The 22,824-nt window shown below is 53.4% G+C and overlaps 1 protein-coding gene across 1 annotated transcript; it reads left to right on the top strand.

The window, feature by feature from the left end:
- Positions 1 to 3,818: 3,818 nt before the first annotated feature.
- NLRP6 (NLR family pyrin domain containing 6) lies at positions 3,819 to 22,372 on the top strand. Its single transcript, XM_036861395.1, is given in 14 exon segments — positions 3,819 to 3,842; positions 6,279 to 6,384; positions 8,009 to 8,141; positions 15,188 to 15,300; positions 15,549 to 15,737; positions 16,010 to 16,182; positions 16,184 to 16,845; positions 16,847 to 17,024; positions 17,026 to 17,118; positions 17,121 to 17,767; positions 18,641 to 18,733; positions 19,791 to 19,996; positions 20,053 to 20,170; positions 20,613 to 22,372. Coding segments are annotated over 14 exon segments (3,243 nt in total). The 3' UTR covers positions 21,121 to 22,372.
- The last annotated feature ends 452 nt before the right edge of the window (positions 22,373 to 22,824 follow it).

The following is a 22,824-nucleotide window of genomic DNA, read 5'->3' as shown; positions in this document are numbered from 1 at the left end:
GTTAAAATATATTACCCAAAGCAATCTACAGAGTCAATGCAATCCCTATCAAATTTCCAATGACATTTTTCACAGAAATAGAACAAACAATCCTAAAATTAGTATGGAACCACCAAAGACCTTGAAGAGCCAAAGCAATCTTGAAAAAGAAGAACAAAGCTGGAGACATCACTTCTTTCAGATTTTAAACTGTATTACAAAGCTATAGTAATCAAAACTTTTGATTACCCTATTTTCAATGAGACAGAATAGAAAGCCCAGAAACAAACCCACACATAAATGGTCAATTAATTTGTGATAAAAGAGCCAAGAATACACAATGGAGACAGTCTCTTCAATGAAAGGTGTTGGGAAAACTGGACAGATACATGCAAAAGAATGAAACTGGACCACTGTCTTACAGCATTCACAAAAAGTAACTCAGAATGAATTGAAGACATGAACCTAAGACCTGAAGCCATAAAACTCCTAGAAGAAAACAGAGGCTACAGTAAGTTCCTTGACATCAGTCTGGTAATGATTTTTTGGGGTTGACACCAAAAGCAAAGGCAACAAAAGCAAAAATAAACAAGTGGGACCACGTCAAACTAAAAAGCTTTTGCCCAGCAGAGGGAACTATCAATAAAATGAAAAGACAACCTACTGAATGAAAGAAAATATTTGCAAATCATATATCTGATAAGGGGTTAATATCCAAAATGTGTAAAGAACTCATACAACACCACAGTGAAAAAACAAAGAATCCAATATGGGCAGAGGCGCTGAATAAACATTTTCCCAAAGAAGACATACAGATGCCAACAGGCACACGAGAAGGAGGCAGGGAGAGGGCGGGGCCCAGAGCACCACGGCACCCCGTGGTGGCATGGGGGGCTGAGGACAGTGGGTACAGAGCGGGACGCGGCCTCGGGAGCCGAGGGGCAGTGGACGTCCGGCGCTCACGGCTGGTGGGTGCTCAGCGAGTCTGTCCAGAGTCTGTCCCCAGCCGCGCTCAGTGGCCCGGGTCAGACGGGGTCAGTTAGACTTTATCCAAGTGAGACCCATGGAGAGGGGAGGTCCAGGGTGTTCACAGTGACCACAGCGGAGGCCGCGGCGTGTGAGCTGGTGGACACAAGGGGCAAGGGACTTCGGAAGGCTGTAGGATGCGGTCCTGGTGGGCGGAGTCCGGGGGAGTGAACTGGAGGAGGGGGCAGAGAGCAAGGCGGGGGGCACTTGGGGGCTGTAGGGGCCTCCCCGCCTTCACCCTCCCCTTGCCCCAGCCCTCCTCCCTGCCAATCTATCAGCTACGTTGGAACCATCTTCCACACATACGCAGACCGTGACTCCCCTCCCTCCCGGCGCCCCCGGACTAGCCAGCAACCCCTCCCCCTGGTCTCAGCTCCTTCCTCTGGCAGCAGGGCCCAGACCCCTCCCACACCCTCACAGCCCCCTCGGCCTCCCGTGGCCTGAGCGGGCCCTGCAGACCTCGGCACAGCTGCGCCGGGTCCCGGACGCCCCGGGCGCCGCGCTCCTCGGCGCTCGCAGGCCGCCCTCTGCGTCTCACTGCCCCGCGTCCGCCTGGGCTCCCGCTGCCTGGCGCCGCTCTCTGTTCTGCTCCGCCCTCGGCACCGTTTAACGCGTGTGTGGTTTACTGATCTACCCTGCTTGTTGTCTGTCTCGCCAACACGGGTGCAACCTCCTTCCAGGCAGGAGATTTTGTTCCTGTCACTCAGCACCGAGGGCTCGGGGCTGTGGGACAGGCACTTCTGTTTACTGCGGTAAAGTACACATGGAGTAAAATGTTTCATTGTAACCATTTTGATGTGTACGATTCAGTGGCCTCACATTCACAACACTGTAACAGCCACCACTGTTTCCGAAACCATTTCCTCCCGCCTAGAACAGCCTGTATCCGCTAAGCAACCACCCGCGCCCGTTCCCGCCCCCCACCAGGTCCCGGTAACTTCTCTACTTTCTGTCTCTATGGATTTGCTATTCCATTTATTTCATGTAAGTGGAATCATACAGTATGTGTCCTTTTGTGGCTGGCTTATTTCACTGAGCATACTTTCAAGGTTTATCCTTGTTGTAGCCTGTGTCAGAATTTCATTCCGTTTTGTGGCTGAATAATATTCCATTGTATGAACACATCACATTTCGTTTATCTGTTCATCTATTGATGGACACCTGGTTTGTTTCCACCTTTTGGCGACTGCGAATAATGCTGTTATGAACATTAGTGTAAAAGTATCCGTTTGAGTTCCTGTTTTCGATTCTTTTTGGTCTTTGGAGAAACAACCAAACTATTTTCCACAGTGGCTGCACTATTTTACATTCCCACTAGCAAAGCACATGGATTCCAATTTCCCCACATCCTCACCAAACACTTGGGGTATCTTCTCATTTTCTTTTTTTTAAACTAAAAGTCATCCTAGTGGACGTGAAGTGGTATCTCATTGTGGATTTCAATTGCATTTTTCCAATGACTAATGATTTGGGGCATCTTTTCATGTGCTTATTGGTCTTTTGTACGTCTTCTTTGGAGAAATGTCTGTTCAAATCCTTGCCCATTTTTTAATTGGGTTTTTTGTTTTTTTATTTAAAGAGCCATAGGAGCTCTTTATATATTCTAGGTATTGATCTCTTATCAGATATATGATTTGCAAATATTTTCTCCCATTCTGTGGGTCGTCTTTTCACTCTCTTGATAGTGTCCTTTGATGCACAGAAGTTTTTAATTTTGATGAAGTCAAAAATGTTTTTCTTTTGTTGCTCATGCTTTTGGTATCATTATCTAAGAATTCATTGCCAAATCCAAGATCATGAAGATTTACCCCTATGCTTTTTCCTAAGAGTTTTATAGTTTTAGCTCTTAAATTTAGGTCTTTGGTCCATTTTGAGTTATTCTTGTATGTGGTGTGAGCTAGGGGCTTTAAACTATTTTTACTTGTATTACCTCCCTTTAAGCTCACAATCCTAAGAAGTTCAGATGAAGCAGATGAAGAAAATTGGTCCCAGGGAAGTGTCTAGGGCCACACAGTGGCCAGTGAGTTGCAGAGCTAGGAGTTAGGTTGTGCATTGGACCCCGCAGACCCCCAGACTTGGGCCCTCAGGACACCAGGTCATGGGTGAGAGGAGGAGAGTGGAGGGAGGCTGTCTTGGGCAGGTGGTCGGAGGCCTCTGGGGGTGACATTTGAGCAGAGGAGGGCGGAAGTGATGTGCTGCGTCCACTGTGTGTGCACGCAAGAGCTGCACTGTGGGTCTTGTCCCAGGAGAGGAGGAGCTCGCGGGCGGGGGCACCAGACGAGGGGTGAGCCAGTGGGCAGCAGGCAGAGTGTAATCCATGGGCTGGGGCGGGGCTTTGGGGCCTGCTGGGACACAAGATCAGGGACAAAGGCCCTTCCCTGATCTGGGACTGGAGCCAGGTCCTGGGAGGGGCCCCCAAGTGCCCCAGGTGCTTCCCGGAGTCTAGTCCCTCCTGATGGCCTCAGCAGCCAGGAGAGCCCGCAGCCCCGCAGGACAACAGGCGCTCTCAGCCGCACCCCTCCCCCGAAAGAAGAGCTTAGTGCAGCCGCGTGTCCGGAGCCGCCTGGCTCAGTGCACTCGCCAGCTGTCCTGTCCCCTTGGCCCTAAGCCTCCTGCGAAGGTGATGGTGCCCCTCAGCCATCTGATGAATCTGTGGGTCCAGGCCACCTTTTGAAGGGGAGCCCCACCCATGACTCTCCACTAAGCCCCACCTATAGAGGCACGAGGAGCAAGACCTCCCCCAAGAAGAGACCAGCAGGACCTGGGGGTCCGTCAAGAGAAGGGGCTGCCCTTCCCTCCTCACAGATGGCGCGATGGCCCAAGATTCGGGCACCATGGTTGGTGGGAGGCAGCCCACTGGCTGCCAGCAAGACAATGCTGCTCCGCGTTGAGGGTATTTCAGGGCTCTTACAAGCGCGACTTCTGGAGGGAGCTGGGCATGGGGCGGACACCCAGCAACCCCTGTTCTCCAAAGGTGGCAAGGGTCGATGCCCCATAAGCCTGATGAGACGTTACGGGCCCGGTTCTCCCGGGGGGGACCGCTAGTCCCAAGGTCCTGCCAGCAGCCCTTCCTGGTTAAACAGAGGCCTGGTTTCCAAACTGTCTGGGGAGAACACTGGAGCTAATCATTAGTCAGATTATTGGTACAAGACTTTCTTTGTCTTTTTTTTTTAATGTAGTAAAACATACATAAAATCTACCGTCTTAGCCATGTCTAAGTGCACAGCTCAGGGGCGTGAAGCACATTCGCGTTGTTCTGCGACCATCACCACCATCCACCTCCAGAACTTGTTCATCCTCCCAAACCAAAACGCTGCCACCATGAAACGCTCACCCCCTCCCCTCCCCCAGCCCCTGATGCCCACCGTCTACTTCCTGTCTCTATGGATGTGACTCCTGCAGGGACCTCCTGGGAGTGGAATCAGACAGGATTAGTCCTTTTGTGACTGGCTTATTCAACTGAGCCTGAAGTCCTCAAGGTTCATCCACGTTGTAGCATGAATTCCCTTCCTTTTGAAGGGTGAATAATATTCGTTCGTCTTATTTTAAAGACCCGTGTAAGCCTTTCTCTCTCTGGCTGCTTTGCCAACCCTCTGGGTAGCCTAGGTTCCCAAGGGTGGAGCATTTGGCCAGCAGGCTCCCGGGGCAGGAGCCCCCTGTCTGGCTCTACGGGGAGAAAGAGGAGGGCATTCCCGGGGGAACGGTGGACACCAGGGCGCAGGGGGCCCTGCTCTTTATGGGAGACAGAGCGGCAAAGGGCCTTGCTGGGGATACAGGCGTCAGAAGGGAGTCTGAGAGCAGCAGTTGCCTCAGAGACGGGTCTCGGGGCATCAGTTTCGACTGCCTGGGGCCACGTGGGACAGAGACCCACAGGGGAGGACTTCTCACCCAGCAAGGGCTCGGGAGGCAGGCTCCGAGCGGGGCGTCCCCGAGTCGGGCTCCTTCCCCCCTCCCGCTCCGCTGGCCTCAGGGAGCGGTTTCCATCCTCGCAGGCACATCACTCCCGCACCTCCAGGCGCTGTGCCCGCATCCGCGCAGGACACGGGGTGGGGGCCCGAGAGCCAAAGGCCGTGCCAGCCTGTCCGCACTGCCCACCAGCAGCACTTGGCTCCCGTCACTCACCCAGCAGCTTCCTCTTCCCTCTCGCTGGCCAGGACCGTGTCCCGTGGTCGCCTCCTGGGCAACCAAACTTTATAGGACGGCACGTAAGTAACCCACGAGGGTAAGGGAGAAGGGCGGCATGGGTCGTGGGTCGACAGCTGGCCGGGCCTCCCACCCCTGGTTCATCTGCAACCCCTGGAGGCTCTGGGGACAATCGAGTTGGGAGGAGAGCTGAGAGGGGTTATAAATGTGTGGTGAGGCGGGGGCTTTGGTGCTGCCCCTCAAGGGAAAAGTCATCAAAGGAGAGAGGGGCCGGGCAGGAGGAGTGACGTGGGTGTCAGAGAGCTGGGGGGCCGCGGGGAGGAGGAAGGACAGAGGGAGTGGTGGCAGCGAGGGTGCTGCCCGGGGGCTGCGGACAGTGGGGTTGTGGGGGACACAGAGGAAGAGGGGAGAGGGAATTTTCAGCTACTGCCCTGAGCATGGCACTTTGGGCAGAGGGAGAAACTCCTAAAGAGTGATGTGGGCAAACCCTCGTACCGGCCCTCGGAGGAGCTGAAGCCCAGAGTGACACTGTGTCGGGAGATCCCAGCACCAACCTGATGGTTTCTGCATGTGGCTGTGGACCTGAGCCGGGAGGCTGTCCAGCTTCCGGTGGGCTCTGCTGGGGATCCGTGGGGACTTGGGACCTAAGTGTGATGGTCTGCTGCACCTTGAACTGGAATCATCCCACGCCTGATCCAGGCAACAGCAGCACCAGCGCCACCAGCTGCTGGATTTTGATGCCAATTCGCCAGACTTGAGTCACGCTGGTCCCTGGAATACTCTCAAGGTCAAGGGCACTGGGGGGGTCGGAGCCACACGTCTCGGGAGAACAGCCTTTGGTGATGGACTTTAGGCTGGACACGTGACCCAGACTCCCTACAGCTGAGGGTGGCCCCATGAGTAATTTCTGGCCCAGAGGGCGGGTGGGAGTGACATGTGCACATCCTGGCCATGCCCTTGAGGGAGCGGCATGCCTTCAGCCCTGGCTGGTGGTGACCAGGTCCCCCAGGCTAATACAGGAGGGGGGGCAGTCCCCCACACTGGGAGCTGGGTCCCTGACCCCCCACAGCTTCCCTGTGGGCCCTGCCGCTGCTCAGGCCCGGGCTGTTTCTGTCTTGTGTACGCCGCAGTCAGGGTCCATCACAGCCGCTGAGCTGGCCATGCCACTCGCCCAGGGCTGTGGGAACCAGGTGCGTGGACAGAAGCCAGCTCGCCCGGCACAGGTGCGTTCGCCAGGTTAAGGCCGCCTGCAAGACTCCCTCTCTGAGTCAAAAACTGGAATTAATGTTTCTGAAACGTCTTTAGTGAGATATGATTCACGTGCCATAAGATTCACCCATTTAAAGTGTGTAATTCAGTGCTTCTGGGTACAGCCACAGAGTTGTTCGGCCATCACCACAGTCAAATCTAGAACATTCCATTGTTCCAAAAAGAAGGCCCCTACCCATTAGCCGTCACCCCCATTCCTCTCCCTCCCAGCCCCAGCAACCTCTAATCCACTTTCTACCTCTGTGGATTTGCCTGTTCTGGACGTTTCACATGAATGGAATTGTGCAATATCTGTCCTCGTGGGTCTGGCTTTCTTCACTGGGCATAAGGTTTTCAGGGTTCTCAGAGCTGCATTCCTTTTTTGGCTGAATAATATTCTGTCGCGTGGTTAAACCACACGGTGTTTTTCCATTCATCCATTGACATCTGGGTTGTTTGCACTTTGGGGCTATTAGGAATGAGGCTGCTACACATATTAGTGTAGGAGTTCTTGTGTGGATGTTGTGTCTTCGTTTCCCTGGGGCAGGTAGATAGCTCAGAGTTGATTACTGGGTCGTACGTGGCGCCACGTGTAACACTTTGAGGCGCTGCCGCAGTGGTTCCCAAGGTGGCTGCACCACGTTCCTTCCCACGAGCGGGGGAGGAGAGCTCGTTTCTCCACATCCCCGCCAACACTTGCTACTGTCCATCGCTTTTATTACAGCCATCCTCCCAGGTATGAAGTGGTACCACATTATGAGTTTGTGTTTGTTTGTTTATTTGTTTGTTTTAGCTGAGCCACGAAGTTTGTGGGATCTTAGTTCCCCATCCAGGGACCGAACCCCGGCCCTGGGAGTGAAAGCTCGGAGTCCTAACCACTGGACCTCCAGGGAATTTCTTATGTTGTTTTTTTTTTTAATAGACTTTATTTTTTGGAGCAGTTTTAAGTTTGCAGAAAGATTGCCCAGAAAGTACAGAGAGTTGTTATACCCTCCAATTTCCCCTATTACTAACACTGCATTAGTGTGGTGCATGTGTTACAACTGACGAACCAATATTGATACATTATTCTTAAGTAAAATCCATACGTTGGGATTCACTCTTGGTGTTGTACATTCTGTGGTTTTGGACAAATGCATAATGTCATGCGTCCACCATTATAGCATCACACAGAGCGGTTTCACTGCCATAAACAAGCCCTGAGCTCCACCTGTTCACCCCTCCCTCCCCCAACCCCTGGCAACCACTGATCTTTTCACTCTCTGCCTTTTCCACACTGTCAGCGAGTTGGCCTCATACAGTAGATAGCCTTTTCAGACTGACTGCTTTCCCCGAGCTTATGCATTCATGGTTCGTGCACGTCTTTTCCTGGCTCGATAGCTTGTTTCCTCTCATCACTGATTAAACACTCCATTATATGGATGCAGCAGAATGGGTTTATCCACTCACCTCTTGAAAACATCTGTCTCCAAGTTTTTGCAGGTATGAACAGAGCTGCTATAAATATCTGTGTCCAGGTTTTTGTGTGCATGCAAGTTTTCTGCTCATTTGGGTAAACATCTGGGAGTGCTATTGCCGGATTCTCTGGTAAGCCTGTGTTTAGCTCTGTTAGAAACCGCCAAGCTGTCTCGCACAGTGGCTGTTGCATTTTGCATTCCCTCCAGCAGTGAGGAGAGCTCCTGTTACTCCACATCCTCGCCAGCATTTGGTGTTGGCGGCGTTCCGGATCTTCGCCATTCCAACAGGTATGTACTGGTATCCCGCTGTTTTAATTTGCATTTCCCTGGTGACGTATGATGCTGCGCATCTTTCCATACGATACTTGCCACCTAAATAGCTTCTTTGGGGAGGTGAGGTGTCCAGATCATTTGACCATTTTTTAAGCAGGCCGTTTGTTTTCTTATTGTTGAGTCTGGAAAGCACTGTATATTTTGGAAAACAGTCCTTTATCAGATATGTCTTTTGCAAAATTTTCTCCCAGGGGATTTCCCTAGTGGTCCAGTGGATAGGACTCCGTGCTCCCAATGCAGGGGGCCGGGGTTCAATCCCTGGTCAGAGAACTAGATCCTGCATGCTGCAACTAAAGATCCCACACGCGGCAACAAAGATCCCAGGTGCTGCAACTAAGAACCAGTGCAGCCAAATAAATAAATAAATATCTATATATTTTTTAATTTCTCCCAGTCTTTGGCTTGTCTTTTCATTCTCTAACAGTGTCTTTTGCAGAGCAGAAGTTTTTAATTTTAATTGCGTCAGATGTATCAATTTGTTTCATGAATCATACCTTTGGTGTTGTGTCTAAAACATCATTGCCAAAAAAGCCAAGGTCACTAGATTTTCTTCTAAAAGTTGTATTATTTTGCATTTCACATTTAGGTATATGATCCATTTCAAGGTAATTTTTGTGAAAGGTGTAAAGTCTCCGTCCAGATTAGTTTTTCCCCGGGGATGTCCAGTTGTTTCAGTACCATTTGTTGAAAAAGACTCTCCTTTCTCCACTGTATTGCCTTTGCTCCTTCGTCAAGGCTGACTTGGCTGCATCTGCGTGGGTCTACGTCTGGGCTCTCTATTCTGTTCCACCGATGTATTCATCTAGTCTGCTGCCAGCACCGCACAGTCCTGGTCACTGTAGCTTCACAGAAAGTCCCGAAAGCGGGTGGTGTCAGTCTCCCGACGACGTTCTCATTCACCATCATGTTGGCTATCCTGGGCCTATTGCCTCTGCATGAAAACTTCAGCATCAGCTTGTAAACATCCACAAAATAACTTGCCTGGATATTGATTGGGACTGCACTGAATCTATAGTCCAATCTGGGGAGAACTGATACTTTAATAATATTGAGTCTTCCCATCCATGGAACATGAAATATCTCTCCATTGATCTAGATCCTTGATTTCTTTCATCAGAGCTTTGTAGTTTTCCCCATATAGATGTTGCACATACTTTGCTAGATCTATGCCTATGTGATTCACTTTCTTTGGAGCTAATGTAAATTATATATGTTTTAAAATTTCAATTGTTCATTGCTGGCATATAGAAAAGCAAGTGAATTTGTATATTAACTTTGTATCCTGTAACCTTGCTATAACTACTTATTACTTCCAGGAGTCTTTGGAATTTTCTAGATAGACAATCTTGTGTGAAAAAAAAGAGTTTATTTTTCCCTTCCCAATCTGTATATACTTTACTTTTTTGGTCTTCTTGCATAGGCTAAGATTTCCTTTGTTGGCTGTAAGTGGTGAAAAGGAATATCCTTGTCTTGTTCCTGATCTTAGAGGAAAAGCATCTAGTTTCTCACCAGTAAATGTGATGTTAGCAGTAGGTTTTTTTGTAGATATCGTTTCTTAAGCTGAAAACGTTCCCCTCTATTCTTGTCTCCTGAGAGTTTTTATCACGAATGGGTGTTGGGTTTGTCAAGTGCGCTTTTGTGTGTGTGTGTTTATTGATATGATGATGTGATTTTTCTTCCTTAGCCCGTTGATAGATGGATTACACTGATTGATTTTTTTTTAATATTAAACCAGCCTTGCTTACCTGGGATAAATCTCACTTGGTTGTGGTGTATAATTCATTTTACACATGTTGGATTCAATTTGCTAATATTTTGTTGAAGAGTTTTGCATCTATCCATGAGAGATATTGATTTATTATTTTCCTTTCTTATAATGTCTTTGTCTAGTTTCGGTATTAAGGAAATGTGGCTTCATAGTATGAGTTAGGAAGTGTTCCCTCTGCCTTAATTTTCTGGAAGAGATTGTAGAGAACTGTTTTCATTTCTTAAAATGTTTAGTAGAATTGACCAGTGAACCCATCTGGGCCTGGTATTTTCTGTTTTGGAAGGTTATTAATTGGTGATTCAATATATTTAATAGATATTGGCATATTCATGTTATCTACTTCTCCTTGTGTGAGTTTTGGTAGATTGGGTGTTGCAAAGAATTGATCCATTTTATCTAGGTTATCAAATTTGTGCACATTGAGTTGTGCATAATATTCCTTTATTGTCCTTATAATGTCCATGAGATGGCCCCTTTTTCACCTCTGATATCAGTAATTTGTACCTTACCTCTTTTTTTCTTGGTTAGCCTGGCTAGAGGCTTATTAATATTACTGATCGGGCTTCCCTGGTGGCGCAGTGGTTGAGAATCTGCCTGCTAATGCAGGGGACACGGGTTCGAGCCCTGGTCTGGGAAGATCCCACATGCCGCGGAGTGGCTGGGCCCGTGAGCCACAACTGCTGAGCCTGCGCGTCTGGAGCCTGTGCCCCGCAACGGGAGGGGCCGCGATAGTGAAAGGCCCGCGCACCGCGATGAAGAGCGGTCCCCGCACCGCGATGAAAGAGTGGCCCCCGCTTGCCGCAACTAGAGAAAGCCCTCGCACGAACCGAAGACCCAGCACAGCCAAAAATAAATAAATAAATAAAGATTTACCTTTAAAAAAAAAAAAAAAAAAAAAAAAAAGGACATGAGAAAACTTTAAAAAAAAAAAAAAAAAATATTACTGATCATTTCAAATAACTAGTTTTTCATTCTTTGATTTTCTCTCAACTTCCTGCTTTCAGTTTCATTGATTTCTGCTCTAATTTTCATTATTTCCTTTTTCTGCTTACTTGGATCTAATTTGCTTTTCTTTTTCTAGTTTCTTAAGGTAAAAGTTTATATTGTTGATCTTAGATCATTCTTCTTTTCTAATATGTGCATTCAATGCTATACATTTCCCTCTAAGCACTGCTTTAGATGAATCCCACAAATGTTGATAAGTTGTATTTTCAATTTCATTTTGTTAAAAATATTTTAAAATTTCTCTTGAGATTTCTTCTTTGTCCATTGTGTTATTTGCAAGTATGCTGTTTAATCTCAAAATAGTTTGGAATTTTCTAGCTATCTTTCTGTTATTGATTTCTGGTTTAATTCCACTGTGGCTTGAGAACAGACATTGTATGATTTCTGCTCTTTTAAATTTGTTAAGATGTGTTTTAAGGCCCAGAATGTGGTCTTTCTTGGTGAATGTTCCATATGAGCCTGAGAGGAATTCTGTGTATTCTGCTGTTGTTGGATGAAGTAGTCAATAGATATAATTATATCCAGTTGATTGATGGTGTTATCGAGTTCAACTATGTCCTTACCTATTTACTGCCTGCTAGATCTGTCAATTACTGGTAGAAGGCTGTTGAAGTTTCAAAATATAATGGTGGATTCATCTATTTCTCCTAGCAATTCTATCAGTTTCTTCCTCATGCATTTGACTCTCTATTGTTAGGCACATACACTTTAAGGATGGTTACATCTTCTTGGAGAATTAATTCTTTCATCATTATGTATGAAATTACTAAACCTACTCCAGTTTTTTTCCAGTTTAATTGAAGTATAATTTACATACAACCCTGTATAAGTTTAAGGTGTACAGCATAATAATTTGATTTACATATTTTGCGAAATGATTACCACAGTAAGTTTAGCTAACATACATCATCTCATATAAAAACCAAAAAAAAGGAAAGATAGAAAAGAAAAAGAAAAATTACTTTTTTTTCTCCCGTGATAACTCTTAGGATTTACTCTTTTAATAACTCTCATATATAACATACAGCAGTGTTGGCCACGTATATTTCATGTATGTGCGCAGCAGTGTTAGCCATAGTCATCATGCAGTACATTGCATCCCTAATACTCATTTACCTTATAACTGGAAGTTTATGTCTTCTGTTCATCTTCATCCATCCAGTTTTCTTTGATTTGTGTTACCATGATATATCTTTCTTAATTCCTTTACTTTTAACACATCTGTGTCTTTATATTTAATGTGGGTTCCTTGTGGACAACATATAGTTGGGTCATTTTTTTATCCACTCTGATATAGTCTCTTTCTTTCACTGGTGTATGTAGATCATTTACATTTAAACTGATTATTGATATAGTTGGATTAATATTTACCATATTTATTACTGTTTTCTATTTGATGCTTTTGTCTTTGTTTCCTTTTGTCTTCCACTCTTTTTCTACCTTCTCTGAGTTTGAGTATTTTATATGATTCTGATTTCTCTCCTCTCTTAACATATCAATTATACTTCTTTAAATGCTTTAGTGGTTTCCCTAGAGTTTGCAATCTACCTTTACAATTAATCTAAATCCATTTTCAAATGATAGTATATCCCTTCGCAGGTAGTGCAAGTACCTTATAACAGAGTACCCCCAGTTCTTCCTTCCCATCCCTTGTAACATTGTCACCATATGTTTCCCTTTTCCACAATCTACCATCATCTAATGTATTGCTATCATTATTTCGAGCAAACTGATAGATTAGCTAAGTATAAGAAAAAATAAAAGATTTTATTTTACCTTCATTTATTTCTTCACTAATGTTCTTTATTTCTTTATATAGATCTGAATTTTGACCTGTGTCATTTTCCTTCTCTTTGAAGAACTTCTCTTAACTTTTCTTGCAGGACTGCTCTACTGGTGAGAAATTCCTTCAATTTTTGTTTGTATGGGAGTCTTTATTTCTCCTTCACATTTGTAGTATAATCTCACTGGGTAAAGAATTCTAAATTGGTGGATTTTTTCTTTCATCAGTTTAAATATTTCATTCCATGCTCTTGCTTGCATGGTTTCTGAAGGGAGGTCTCATGTAATCCTTATCCTTGTTGCTGTTGGTAAGGTGGGGGTATTTTTCTCCCTGGCTTCTTTCCAAATTTCTCTTTGAGTGACCTGTGGGGCCAGAAAGGCAGTGATGATGCCGCAGCCCCCGTTCTTGCAGACACACTCTCACAGAAATGCACACTCAGAGACATACTGTGTTCATTTCCTGTGGCTGCTTAGCCATTACTACAAACTCGGTGGCTGAAAACAACACACGCTTATTCTCTTACAGTCGCGGAGGGCAGAAGTCCAAAGCCAGCTTCACTGGGCTGAGGTCCAGGTGGTGGCTCGGCCGCTCTCCCTCTGGAGGCCCCAGGGGAGACTGTCTTCCTTCTCCAGCTGAATCTCCAGCTTCTAGGGCTGTGTTCCTTGCCTCATGGCCCCTTCCTCTATCCTCAAAGCCAGCAGCCTGGCCTCTTGCCTCAGTGTCACATTGCCCTCTGCCTGTGTGCCAAAGCGCCCTCTGTTTCCATCCTATGACACTTGTGATGACATTCAATAATAACTATGCAGGATAATCTCCCCATCTCAAGATCCTGAATTTAACCGCACCTGCAAAGCCCCTTTTGACATCTGAGGGAACATTCACAGGTTCCAGGAACTAGGAGCTGATATCTTTGGGGACTATTATATAGCCTACCATAGACACATTTACACAAACACAGTATTAGGGTGGTCACACCAACAGACACAGACATACACACACACCCACGTTTCGCACAGGCAGACACTGTCAGTAGAAACCCACATTCACGGGGTCCCACGTGGTCACCCATCAGTCACACCCACTCCTCATGTCCAAAGCTCTTCCCATCAACCTGCTTAAGCCAGGTTTGGGAGGCCACAGATCTCTTCCCTGTCCCATTTTCTCCTGGCTCCCAGGTGACAGCCTTCCTTTCCCCAATGACACTGTGCATGTCCCTCCTTTGCCCCCTCTACCTAGGAAGCCCTCGCTCACCTCTGCCTTCAGAATTTAACCAATCTTGAGGCCTTAAAGTTTAAGGTCTTGTTCTGAGCCAGCCACCTCCTCCATACAGCCCACCTTGCTCTGCAGTTAGCTCTCACAACCATGCCTTGCTGCCACACCCCATGGGTTCTCAGAGAACGTGAACTGAATAAAGGAACAGTAGAAAACCAAAGGTCACTGAGCAGAGCTCTTAAACACTGGTCGTGCGAAGGTGCCACAGTGCCTGAGTTTGGGAGCTTGGTAGCTGTCGGACAGACATCTCAGTGTTGGCCAAGCTAGAGCACCTGGGTCTGGGGCATGGACGGGGCTGGACAATCCCCCTAGGATATGACTCAGTTAGGCTAGGGAGGGGTCACCTCTCTGATCCCCACCTCTGCCCCTGAGGGCTAGACCTCGGGGCCAGACTCTGTAGACGGGCCAGAGGCTCCTGCTCCAGGTGAGTGCTGGCTTTCAGAGTGGTCACTGGGAATCAGCTGGTCTCAGCCCTCTGGGTCCTCCACCTCACCCTGCTGACTTCCTGGGGCTTCACACCCCGTGTCCTTCACACACCCTTCCCCCGCTGTCCCCCAGGCTCGGTATTCTAGGGACTCCAGCCCCGCAGAGGGCATCTGTGGGGTCTGTCCCCCACCAGGGGCTCAGTCTCAGCCTCTGGTGCAAGGCCCTCAGGCTGGGCCTCACCTAAGGGTGCAGTGAGCACGGATGTCCTGGGGAATTCCGGAACACAGCCTGGACCAGGCGGTGAGGCCAGCTCCCTGCTGAGGCCAACTGCCCCGGGCTCCTGGGGAAGAGAACGGAGGGAAAGGAGGGAAGAGGAGGAAAGGGGAGAGCACAGGCCCTGGGAGACATCTTATCTTGGACGTTTGACCTGGATGCGTGGAAAGAATAAGCAGAAAGGGAGGTGCGGAGCAGGAAGGCACCCCCTAACTCTGGGGTCAGCGGCGGCCAGTGCCCGCCCAAAGCTTCGGAACGCCTTGGAGCGAAGTCCTCGGTAGGGGTTCTGGCAGGAGAGGACGACCCTCCCGGTAGAGCGCTATCTAGCGTTGGCCTGGAGCCACCTGGATAGATGGGGGCCGTGTCTAAGTCCCTACCGCTCGTGGGCGCCCGGGGCTGGGGTCCGGAGCGGCGGGGAGGGGCCGGGGTCACCGGGGCACGGCGCGCATGGTAACCCCATGCGCCCGCCCTCAGCATGGAGCCCCGCGCTGCCGCCGCCCGGGAGCTGCTCCTGGCTGCGCTTGAAGACCTAAGCCAGGAGCGGTGGAAGCGCTTCCGCCACAAGCTGCGGGACGCCGCCGCAGACCGTGGGGGCGGCTGGAGGGCGCGGGCGCCGTGGACCTCGCGGAGCACCTGATCCATTTCCACGGGCCGGAGCGCGCGCTGGACGCGGCGCGAAAGACCCTGAAGAGGGCGGGCGCGCTGCGGCGGCGCGGCCCCAGGAGCAGCGGCAGCGGAGCGAGCGCGGGGTGGGGCTCGCCAGGGTGCCCGCCCTCTGTTCCCTCCTGCCTGGGCAGAGTCCAGGCCACAGGCCTCCATCCTTCCGCCTCCCCAGAAAAGCCCCGGAGCTCTTCCGGCCTGGGCGCGCTTCATCCACAAATTCGCGGGCCCCGGGGCTCCGATCCTGCGGGCGGCCCCGACCCCGGATTGCGCCCCTCCCCGCCCCGCACAGTCGGCGGGGCCTCACCGCAGTTCTCCCTTCCAGGGCTCGGCCCCAGCTCCTCGGCGCTGCTCTCCGTGTCCGGTAGGTCTCTCTCGGTGGGAGGCGCGGGCCCGAGCTGTCCGGGCCTTGAGCCCTGGGTTTGGAGTACGAGTGTCCTCGAAGCCACTCGGAGGTTCCTGACAGCTGGTCCCAGGGAGGAGCGCGGATGGGAGGGGGACTGCGGCGCAACAGGGGAAACTGAGGTCTGAGCCCGGCGGGGAGGGCAACAGGCCCCTGAGAGTCGGCTGACACAGCCCGCCTCCTCCTCGACCCCCTGTTCCCCTCTACTGTGTCCGGCCCTTCCCTGCCCCCAGAGCACAAGCAGAAATAGCGAGAGCACGTGCTGCGGCAGCACGCCAGGGTGAGGGAGAGGGACGCCCGCTCCGCGAAGGTCAGCGAGCGCTTCACCAAACTGCTCCTCGCGCCCGAAAGCGCTGCCCCGGAGCACGAGGCCCTGGGGCCCGCGGAGGAGCCGGAGCCGGACGCGCTCGGCGCTCCGACACCCCGACACCCGCACCTGCAACCGCCTGCTCGGCCGCGACGGGGAGGGCCAGAGACCGCCGACCGCGGTGCTGCAGGGCCCGGCGGGCGTCGGCAAGACCACGGCGGCCAGGAAAATCCTGTACGACTGGGCGGCGGGCAAGCTGTGCCACGGCCAGGTGGACTTCGCCTTCTTCGTGTGTTGCCGCGAGGTGCTGGAGCGACCGGGCACGTGCAGCCCGGCCGACCTGATCCTAGACCAGTACCCCGACCGCAACGCGCCGGGGCGGCAGATGCTAGCGCAGTCCGAGCGGCCGCTGTTCATTCTGGACGGCGTGGACGAACTGCCGGCGCCAGGGCCCGCCGAGGCCGCGCCCTGCACAGGCCCCCTCGAGGCCGCGAGCGGCGCGCGGGTGCTGGGCGGCCTGCTGAGCAAGGCGCTGCTGCCCTCGGCCCGCGTGCTGGTGGCCGCGCGCGCCGCCGCCCCCGGGAGGCTGCAGAGCCGCCTGTGCTCCCCGCAGCGCGCCGAGGTGCGCGGCCCCTCCGACAAGGACAAGAAGTACTTCTACAAGTCCTTCCAGGACGAGTGGAGGGCGGAGCGTGCCTACCGCTTCGTGAAGGAGAATGAGACGCTGTCCTCGCTGTGCTTCGCTGTGTGCTGGGTCGTGTGCCCGTTCTGCGCTAGCTGCTCCAGGTCCTGACCTGTCGCGCACCTCCAAGACCACCACGTCCGTGTACCTGCTTTTCATCGGCAGCGTCCTGAGCTCGGCGCCCGCGGCCGACCCACCCCGCCTGCAGGAAGAGCTGCGCAAGCTGTGCCGCCTGGCCTGCGAAGGCGTCCTCGGGGGCAGGGGGCAGGGCGCAGTTCTCTGAGAAGGACCTGGAACGACTGGAGCTTTGCGGCTCCAGAGTCCAGACGCAGTTTCTCCGCAAGAAGGAGATGTGCCAGGCGTGCTGGAAACCGAGGTCACCCACCGGTTCATCGACCAGACCTTCCAGGAATTCTTAGCCGCGCTGTCCTACCTGCTGGAGGACGAAGGGGCTCCCCAGACACCTGCTCGCGGCGCGGGGGCACTTCTGCGGGGGGCCCCGGAGCTGCGTGGCCGCCTCGCGCTCACTACGCGCTTCCTTGTCGGGCCACTGAACGCAAAGAGGATGCGCGACATGGAGCACCACTTCGGCTGTGCGGTTTCAGAGCGCGGGAAGCAGGATGTCCCGAGGTGGGTGCAGGATCAGGGCCAGGGCTGCCCTAGGGCGGCGCCAGAGGGGACGGAGGGGACCCAAGCGCTCCGGGGCGCTGGGGAGTCAGAGGAGGAGGAGGGCGAGGAGCTCAAAGACCTGCTGGAGCTGCTGCACTGCCTGTACGAGACGCAGGAGGACGCCCTTGTGCACCAGGCCCTGCGCGGCCTCCCCGAGCTGGCACTGGAGTGAGTGCACTTCAGCAGAACGGACCTGGCCGTCCTGAGCTACTGCGCGCGGTGCTGCCCGGCGGGGCAGGCGTTGCAGCTGGTTAGCTGCAGACTGGCCACTGCACAGGAGAAGAAGAAGAAGAGCCTGATGAAGCGGCTGCAGGGCCGCCTGGGAGGCAGCTCGTGAGTCCCCAGAGCAGGGCGGCCCTCTCCGGCAGGCCCTCTGTGTGTGGCATGTGTGCATCTTATGCACTGAAGTGTCCATCTGGGCCTGGGGAGCGTGTCCAGACCTGACGCCTGCTCCCCAGAGGAGAGGCACGACTTCAGGCTGGTTTTTCCCACCTCCTTGCAAGGCAGCTCCCAGGGTGTCCTCACCATGCCACGCACCTCAGCACCCACGTCCGAGGCAACCCACCCAGCGCTCCCCCCACCCACCACGATGCTTCCTCCTAATAAGTTCTGGCGTACACCACGCCCTCTGTGCCCTGAGCCTTTGCTTGCTACTGTCCCCTCCACCCAGAATACTGTTCACTGCCTATCCTCAAAGCCTCTCCAAACCATCCCAGCTGGCCTGAGACCATTTTGGCCTCAGAAATGCCCCACTGACCACCGTATGCCGTGACATCTGCCCGTGCCCGTCTCCTCCACCAGACCCTCTGCTCCTCCATGGTCAAAGCTCGTGCCGGTGTTTCTGTGGAGTTAATTCCAACCCAGCACCTGACTCAGGTGCTCAGCATCTGTTGGGAGAACGAATGTCAGGACGTTGACAGGGGCTGGGGCTGGGGCTGCCCACCGCAGGTGCAAGGACAGGCCCACCTGGTGTGTGCAGGTGACATGCCTCCATGGGACTCACATAGACAGCTTCAGTGGGGAGGTGCTTGTGGTCACGGTTGAGTGGTTTCACTCTGGGCTTGGGATGAAGAGGGAGAAGGGTCCTGGCGCAGCTTGAGGGTGAGGGCAGAGGCAGCTCCGATACCTCGGGACCATAGGAAGGAGTCCTTTGCGGGAGTGAGGGATTGGGAGGGGCTGGGGCCTTCACTTTCCTTTCTCTCTTAGTAGCTCTCGAACCACCATGAGAAAACCCCCGGACTCCCCACTGCATCCACTCTGCGAGTGGACCGACAGACAGTGTGGTCTGAACACCCTGACGCGAGTGAACGTGCCTCCAGCCCTTCCCCTGGAAGGGACGCAGAGCAGGACACCCTGGGCAGGGACAGAGGTGTGGCCCTGTCTGGGGATGGCTGAGGGGACAGGCTGAGAAACTGTGGCCTCTGGTGTCCCTTGCTGGGGTCGACAGGCTCTGCCCACACAGGACAGAGGAGGGAAGAGGGGATGGGGGCAGGGCTCCAGTACCAGCTTAGGTGCTAGTTAGGACAGAGGGCTTGGCGCCAGTCTGAGTGGGAAGCAGAGTACAGCTGAGCATTCTGGGGGGGGATAAAGAAGGCCAGACTGTATTTTCCTTCCCAAGGAAGGCTGCTAAGTGCTATTGTAAACTGCTGGGTGGTCCCTCTGGATTCTTACAAGCAGATATGGAAGGTGTTCAGGGCGCGGGCTCTGAGGCCAGTCTGCCTGCCTCTGTGCCCTTGACAGGCCGGTCTGTCTGAGCTTCAGTTTCGTCCCCTGGGAAATGGAGCCTGTAGCTTCCAGCTCAGAAGGTTGATGTGAGAATTAATGAGAAAGTTCTTAGTACATAATCTTTCCAATTACGGTTCACTACCACCAAGTAAGCAGAAAGTAAGAAAGAGTGTAGGAACTAGTACCGATGGGGCATGGTGAAATAGGTTCAGTCACGTGTCAGTGGTGACATGGTAACTTAACTTGGCATAAACATCAGGAGCCAAAACAGTGATCAGCTCACTTGGCCCATCAATTCTACTGCCCAACTAAATGCATAAAGGTGTTCATTGCAGCGTTATTCATAATGCCCGACTGTTAGGGACTGGCTAACTAAATAAGCTCAGCCCACCTGCACTTGGTGGGTAATTATATGGAGTTAGACATATTGAGAATAAGGTCTCTTATTGGCTCATCCAAATGCTCGTGGAGAATGTCCTGAGGGAAGAGGGGAGTGCAGCCCAGCAGGGACACACGTGGTGACAAAGGGCAGGAAAAGCTCTGTGGAGCCAGCACGTCTGCAGACTGAACCTCAGCCCCCAGGGAGTGGGCAGCTTGCACAGCTGGGGACCCATGTACTTCCTGACCACAGGCTGTCCCGCTGCAAACTGCCCGACTTGGTCTGCAGAGACCTCTCTGAGGCCCTGACGGAGCTGGGCCTCTTCCACAGCTGGCTCAGCGAGGCTGACCTGCATGCGGTGAGTGAGGGCCTGGCCTGGCCCCAGGGTGCTGCAGACACTCAGGTGAGGGCCGGCCTGGAAGGAACCAAGGCGGGGACGGGGGCTCCCATAGCAGCTCCTACGGTCAACACTGCCTGCCAGGGTGCAGCAGCTGGGCCTCCAGGAGGCTCCCAGTACGTGTCTGGCCAACGCTGACTACCCTGGACCTCAGTGGCTGCCAGCTGTCGGGGCCTATGGCGACCTACCTGTGTGCCGTCCTGCAGCTCCCAGGGTGCCGCCTGCAAAGCCTCAGGTGGGGGCAGCGCCGGGAAGGGTGCAGGAACACAGCCTCTCCACCCTGGCTCGGGGTGGGCGCCAGGGGCTTCCCCCAGACCTCACAGAGGAGTCCCGCCCAGGGCCCTCCTGAGGGACCCCGCTGACACTCAGCCCCTGGAGACCCACCCCCTAAATCCCTGGCCCCAGCCCTGGGCTTCAACCACTCCGCCAGACCAAATGTCCATCTAGTGTCTGGTGCGCGTGGCCACAGTCTGGACCGACACGCGTTCACCCCCCTGAAGGCTCTGGCCCCTAGTCCCTACCCGCTCCCCCAGCCTCTGACAGCCCCCCTTAGTGGCCACCTCCCATCACTGTGTGCCTTTGACATAACCCAGGCCAGCAGCTCCCCATCACTGCCTCCCCGAGCCCTGGCCTCCTGCCCCACCAACGCCACTCCCGTCCTCTGCGCACGGCTACAGTCTAACCTCCGTGGAGCTGAGCGAGCAGTCGCTGCCGGAGCTGCGGGCTGTGGGGACAGCAAAGGCGGGACTGGCCACCACCCACCCAGCGTTGGACAGCGACCCGCAGCCTCACAAAGGGTTCGGCAGTGCCCCCGAGGCCCTAGGGGAGGGCTCTAGTCAGCCCCGCGGAGTAGCCCTCCCCACTCCGAGGGCGAGAGGGTGGCGCTCTCTGCTGTGGGCAACTCTTTTGAGCCTAAGGGGCCCTGGACAGGCAGGTGGGAGACCCAGACAGACACGGCCCCTTGCCTGCTCCTGGACAGCCCCCGAGACCTCCCCACACCCTGGGGACAGGTATGTCTCCGTCCTCCCCACCAGGAGGAGGGGCTCCCCTCCCCTAACCCCACTGCTGCCCCACCCACGTTCCTCTCCTGGGAGCCTCCAGCCCTCCCGCTGCAGGCGCCCCTCAGCAGCAAGGGTGATGCCGGGCGCCCCCAGGAATCGAGGGCCTTCACCTGGTGCAGGATGACCCATCTGCTGATCCTGTGCCCACGCACAGTATGGGCACCCATAGGCCACTACTCGGCTCCAGCCGTAGGGGTTCAAGCAGGGGCTGCCCCTTGGCTGAAGGTAGGTAGGTCACCGTCCGTCCTCAGGAATTTGGGTCTCAGCAGTAGGAGTGACGCCATCCCTGAGGCTGTGTGGTCCTGAGCCCAGAGGTGTCCACTCGCTGTCTGAGGCCTTCAGAAACAGGCCGGAGGAGAGTGGGCATGGAGCCCCCGCTCCGGATGGCAGCTGTGATGGCACAGGTCAGGGGCAGCGCCCCGTGCACTGATGATAAATTCTCCCTGGGATTCGTTTTTGTTGGTTTCTGTTGCGCTGAGCTGGGCATCCTAACAGGTGCTCGTACCCTTTCCTTTGGTCCCCAGCCCATCTCAGTGGGACAGGGTTGTAGCCCCCGTTTCCCGGGTGAGCTCAGGGGAACAGCCTGATGCCGGAAGCTCTGACGTGAGGCTTGGCCTCGATGGGCAGGGCCGGCGACTGACAGCCCCCGAATCCTGAAGTCTTCTCTGCTCAATCCTGCTGGACTTGGCCAGCTTCTGGGACCCCAGTCAGCCCCTTCACTTCCCCAAATTCCCTTCCATAATCCATTCTCAAATCCAGGTATTCATTCCACAGAACAGACCAAAAATCCCTGCCCTCCTGGAGCTGGCATTCTAGGAGGAAGGGAAAGCCGGGGGCTGGGGGGATGGAGCCAATGGTTTCCTCTTACATGTAAGTAGTCTGGGAAAATCTGGTTGTGGACGAGGCATTTGAAAACGGAAGGAAGGGAGGGATCAACCCTAAGGATGTCCTGAAGAAAAGGCAGTGGGATGGCAAGTGTAAAGGCCACAAAGGGGCCTGTCTTGGTTGGCTCGCGCTGCTATAACAAAATACCACACGCCGGGTGGCTTGTCGAAAGCGTAAGTGTATTTCTCACGGTTCTGGAGGCTGGGATGTCCAAGCTTAAGATGCCAGTCAATCTGGTGTCTGGTGAGGACCACCTCCCTGCAGATGGCTGTCTTCTGGCTGTGTCCCCACAGGGTAGAAAGAGGGCGAGCTCTCGGGCCTCTTCTTATAAGGGCAGTAATCCCGTTCTTGACAGCTCTTGACCTAATTATGTCCCAAAGGCCCCACCTCCAAATACCATCACACTGGGGCTTAGAATAAAATGGATGGGTTTGGGGGGGTCACATTCAATCCATAACAGGGAGCGTGCTTGGAATGGTGCAGAAGCAGCAAGGAAGCCAGGGTGGCCGCAGCGGGATGGGGGGGGAGCGCTGAGGGTGGGGAGGGGGCCCTGGGTGGCTTGTCCCGCCGGTGAGGTGGGCACCACTGCAGGCTTTGAGCACTTGACCACTCCTGGGGTGGACGTGGCTCTGGCTCTGCTGACCAGGGCTGTGGGGCCAGAGCAAGCACGGCCCTAACCCAGGAGGACGGCCTGGACTGAGGGTGGACGGTGAGAGCGGGCACGCCCTGGAAGGGGGACGCGCCGGTGGATGTAGGTGTGGGGACGGCGGGCCTGAGCAACGGGATGGGTGAAGTCACCATGGCCTGTGCTGGGCAGGCCACGGCAAGAGCAGGTTTCAGGGACACGTTGAATCTGAGTGTCTCTGGCTGGGCGAGTGGTCAGGGCACAGTCATTCGGCCCTGGGGCCGGGGCCTGGAGCCTCCAGCGGGGCAGGGGGCAAGC

This window comes from Balaenoptera musculus, chromosome 8 (assembly GCF_009873245.2).
Source record: "Balaenoptera musculus isolate JJ_BM4_2016_0621 chromosome 8, mBalMus1.pri.v3, whole genome shotgun sequence".
Lineage (NCBI taxonomy): Eukaryota > Metazoa > Chordata > Mammalia > Artiodactyla > Balaenopteridae > Balaenoptera > Balaenoptera musculus.
This window is presented reverse-complemented; position numbering and strand designations above follow the sequence as displayed.